General features: G+C 29.7%; 1 protein-coding gene across 1 annotated transcript; it reads left to right on the forward strand.

The window, feature by feature from the left end:
- Positions 1-2,832: 2,832 nt before the first annotated feature.
- LOC110715873 (F-box/FBD/LRR-repeat protein At1g13570-like) lies at positions 2,833-3,372 on the forward strand. The gene has a single exon (XM_021894495.1). The coding sequence runs from the start codon at positions 2,833-2,835 to the stop codon at positions 3,370-3,372; it is 540 nt and encodes a 179-aa protein (XP_021750187.1).
- Positions 3,373-5,044: the final 1,672 nt, after the last annotated feature.

Consider the following 5,044-nt stretch of genomic DNA (forward strand, 5'->3'; position numbering starts at 1 on the left):
CAAATTATCCCTAAATAGTTATGATGTGACATTACTTTAATTAATTTTTTTATTTTGCAATTAATGATTGCACAAAAACCATAATTTTCATTCACCCTTTAAACATTCTGAATTCATGTGCAACACTATATATAATTGAATATGATTGATACTTTTAGGCCCCGTTCTTTAGAGCTGCTCTGCTCAAAAAAAATATGCTATGCTTTGCTTAATTTTCAAATAATAATTAATAATAACAACAATAATATTAATATTCAATAATAATGATTAATATTGTATTGATGATAATAATTTATTATTTTGAATAATTATATTAATTATTAATATTAAAAATAATTTTAATAATTAATAATAATAATAATATTAATAATTAATAATAATTACTAATTTTAATAATTAATAATAATAATAATAATAATTAATAATAATTTTAATAATTAATAATAATAATAATAATAATAATTTTAATAATTAATAATAATAATAATTTTAATAATTAATAATAATAATAATTTTAATAATTATTAATGATAATACTAATAATACTAATAATAATAATAATTATTAATTATTAAAGATAATAATAATAATAATAATAATAATAATAATTAATAATTAATAATAGTAATTTTAATAATAATTAATAACAATAATAATAATTTTAATAATAATTAATAATTAATAATAATAACTAATAATAATAATAATTTTAATAATAATAATGATAATAATAATAATAATAATAATAGTAATAATAATAATAAATAACAACAACAACATTAATAATAATAACATTAATAATCGTATTAATAATAATGTTGAAATCTACTCTGCTCGGCTCAGCTCTGCTCTGCTTGGCTCGGCTCGGCTCTGCTCTACTCTACTCGGATCTGCTTTGCTCTGCTCTGCTCTGCTGAAATCTAATCTGCTTCGCTCCGCTGACCCCTGCTCTGCTCTGCCCAGAAGCTTAAAAGAACAGGGCCTTATTTTTATAAACAAATGTGATTTTTTCTTTTCTTTTCAAAGGATTGATGATATTTAATATCATTATATCTTTATTTTATTCAAAGACATCAATAAATGTCTTGTAATTCTCATTTAACTTTCTAATAATGGGCTTTAAGGTTACTCCAAATTCCTTAATTCCCGCGTAAATTGAGAAATAAAAATATAATTAAGAGACGGAGGGAGTAATATTAATATGGGAAGTTTATTATACAATATTTATGGGGATTGCAAATTATTAGAGTTAGGCGGTTCATTGCACCTTAAAAAAATATTATTCAGTAAAACTAATTTAAGTTCAGTAAAAATAATTTTAGTTCAGTAAAATTAATTTTAATCTAGAAAAAATAGATTTAATTCAGTAAAAATCGGTAACTATAAAGAAGAAATATAACAGAGAATCAGTAAAATAATTGGACTTCAGCAAAAATAATTTCAGTTAAGTAAAATTAAAAATAGTTAAAAAAAATTAGCAACCAATAACTAGTTGAACAAGGCCATAATCTTCATTTCTCAGCACCAAAAAAAAATAAAAATAAAAAAAAACTTCATTCTCAAATATATGAAGTTTTTCAAACCAAGTGGTAGGCCAACATCTTCTGTAGTTGGAAGGGAAGCTCTAACTACTTGAGTTATCCCTTATTCTCAATGTATCTTCCTGATATTAGCACACACCCAAATTATTTATTTATTTATTTATTTTTAAAGAAACCCAAATTAATTATAGATTGCATGTTAGGGATATGAGATAAAATATATGAGACATATTTTCAATATTGATATTTTTAAGAAAATAATATATTTAGTCTGACGTATGTTAAAGATATTATTTAGTGAATGTATCTTTTGAATATATGATTACGTAGTAAAAAAAAAATATTAGTTGTAACTTTGAAAATATTCTAAAGTTACAATTAATATGCTATAGATCATATGAATTGAAATATATATATTTTTTTTAGGAAGATTGTTGCCTATCTTTTGTGCATAAGTTTTGTATACCTATTAATCAATAATAATTAGACTATCTAGTGCAACTCATTTTTCTTTAATATACATATACTTATTACTTTTATTTTTTAAAGGATTTTTTTACTTATTACATCGTGTATACTTTTGATTATGGGTTCTAAATAGATTAAATGTGACTAGGTTTATGCACGATATTTTTTAATAAATATTTTTTTATATTTCTTGTACGTGATATCTTAAGTTCAATCTTTTCTTTTTGCAATTCTATCTCTTATTTTTTCAAGAACCTTATTAGGAAAAAAAAAATTCCTCTTAGGCTAAGTTTTTTCAATTATTTGATTAATTCAACTACTTTATTTGTTAATTTTGAATTGGATAATATTATGATGATTTTGTTTTTTCAAAAAAAAAAAATTATGTTAATTATTTAAATTGTGGAAATTGGTGAGATGCTAGGGGATGAGATGAATTTCTATATATTGGTCCTTTTCCTCAAAGTTTATCTATTTTGGCGAAAATTGATCTTCTTTAATAATTTAAATCCCCTGTTTACTATAAAAAAAATTGTCATTTATTTGTTTTTGAAAGAATATCTGTATAATATTTTCCTTTTAGGTTTAGGAGATATATTTGTATGAGAATTGATAATATCTTTGTGATATCTACGTATATTCTCTATTTATATCAATAATTATAATTATGTTAACTATGCTATGGAACATTTATAATTTTATAAATTTAATCTCGAATAATTATTGTTTTTTTTTTTGAAGTATTAGCATCCATACCATCGTTTTTTTTTTTTAAAAAAACAGGACCAATACCATCACCTTATTAGTCCTTAGCCCCCTAAGTATGTGCAATTCTAAAGCCTACGAGAGGATATTGAGCAAGGAAGATCGTTTGAGTTCTCTTCCAGATGATATTTTGGTCAATATACTCTCTCGTCTCAAAATCAATTCCGCCGTTGCCACCTCCGTCTTATCCCATCGAAGGCGCTACCTTTGGACTGGTGTCACCTCTTTCAAATTCGATAATGATGGACTTTACGTTTCCGAACTAGCCTCAAACATAATCTCCAACGCTGTTGTCGACATCGTTCGACAACTGACATCTCAGACACTCCGTGTTTTCAAACTTCTGTTACGTTCGCCGTCCAAGTTATGTAAACCTAGTGTTGCAGAAGCATGTTTCCGAGAAGTTTGTGGCCGAAACGTAGAGCAGATCATTATTGAATCGGATCTCCCTGATTCTAAGGATTGCTTTCCTATTCCCTCGGTTTTGTTTTCTTCCAAGAATATGGTAGTTTTGATATTAAATGGTGTAATTCAATTTAATTTACCAGAAAATACAGATAAACACTTGTCCTTATCAGTTTATGGGGAGTCTTGCTAACACTTGTCCTTATCAGTTTATGGGGAGTCTTTTTAAGTCTTCGATGTTGAGGATAAACACACCTCTTGCGGAATAATCAATCGACCAAACAAACAAACCACAAGCACACACAAGCTACTAGTTTGTTCAAAGGTCACACTTAAACCAAGCTATATGATATATCTCCAAGATCAACACACAACCAGAAATATTAACACGCCAAAGGAAGAAATATATGGCAAATAACGAGCAAGGACACACGATTTTTACGTGGAAAACCTCTTCGATGTGAAGAGTAAAAACCACGGGACTTTAGGAGTCCACCCAAATTTTTTCTTATTGATGTAAGGAATGTTACAAAAACACAATTCCAAGTCTAAAAGTTGGGTACTCAATTTACCCAAACAACAACAATCATAAGAACAAAGTAATGAAGGAAAAATGGAAGAATATCACCAGAAAAACAGAGTTCTGTCCAGAGGCCGTAACTCACGAACAGTATCAGCAAAAGACAATCCGACCGTTGAAAACAAATCCCTAGATGTCTCGGACAAGCTGTCAAAATTTGAGCTAAATCGGACCATGGATGAGCTTTGATCGGGGCTGATTTCTGGAGCTATGCAATGAAGAACGTGAAATGGATGAACTTTGAAACACTCTGTATTTTTCACTCCGCTTCCCAACTACTTCCCACTCTCATTTACTCACAATGGCTGGAAGAAAATAAATGTATTTTTAAGGCTTTGTTGCTCATCCAATTCCCACGGCAAAAGCACCACAAAGTTAACAAGTAGTAGCTTTTCAAAGAAGCTCTAACATCACTTGGGCTAAAACTTAACTAGTTGCCCCAAAAGCTAACACAACATCTAAATGGGCTTTCTCCACATAGGAAGGGACCCATAGACCAACAATTCTCCCCCTCCCGACTATGTGGAGGTGGTTTCCATTCCGGCAATCGAACGACAAGTCTCAAACTTGCCCCTTGGCAATGCCTTAGTCATCATGTCGGAGCCATTGTCATCGGTATGAATTTTCTCAAGCTCAAGGAACTTAGCATCAAGAACATCTCGTATCCAATGATACCTCACATCAATGTGTTTTTACTTTGCATGAAAGGTAGAATTCTTAGCAAGATGAATAGCACTCTGACTATCACAATACAACACATATCTCTTGTGTAAATCCAAGTTGACGAACAAACCGCTTCATCCATAACAACTCCTTACATGCCTCTGTCACTGCAATGAACTCTGACTCAGTTGTGGACAATGCCACACACTTCTGTAATCTAGATTGCCAAGAAACTGCTCCCCCTGCAAAAGTGATCAAATAACCCGAAGTAGACTTCCTCGAGTCTATATCACCTGCCATATCTGAATTTGAGTAGCCAACAAGAATAGGCTTATCACTCCCAAAACATAGCTTCATATCTGCAGTACCTCGTAGATATCTCATAATCCATTTCACAGCATTCCAATGCTCCTTTCCCGGATTAGAGAGAAAACGACTAACCAAACCAACTGCATGAACTAAATCGGGCCTACTGCAAACCATTGCATACATCAAGCTACCCACTGCTGAAGCATATGAAATATGCATCATACTTTCCTTCTCTTCCGATGTAGATAGACTTTGTTGAGAACTCAACTTAAAATGCAAAGCTAGAGGAGTACTCACTGGTTTTTCTTTCTCC

This window comes from Chenopodium quinoa, unplaced genomic scaffold (genome assembly GCF_001683475.1).
Source record: "Chenopodium quinoa cultivar QQ74 unplaced genomic scaffold, ASM168347v1, whole genome shotgun sequence".
Taxonomy (NCBI): domain Eukaryota; kingdom Viridiplantae; phylum Streptophyta; class Magnoliopsida; order Caryophyllales; family Amaranthaceae; genus Chenopodium; species Chenopodium quinoa.

Excerpts from the sequence above, each read along its gene's own strand:
- LOC110715873 (XM_021894495.1), top strand. The coding sequence starts at position 2,833 with ATGTGCAATTCTAAAGCCTACGAGAGGATATTGAGCAAGGAAGATCGT.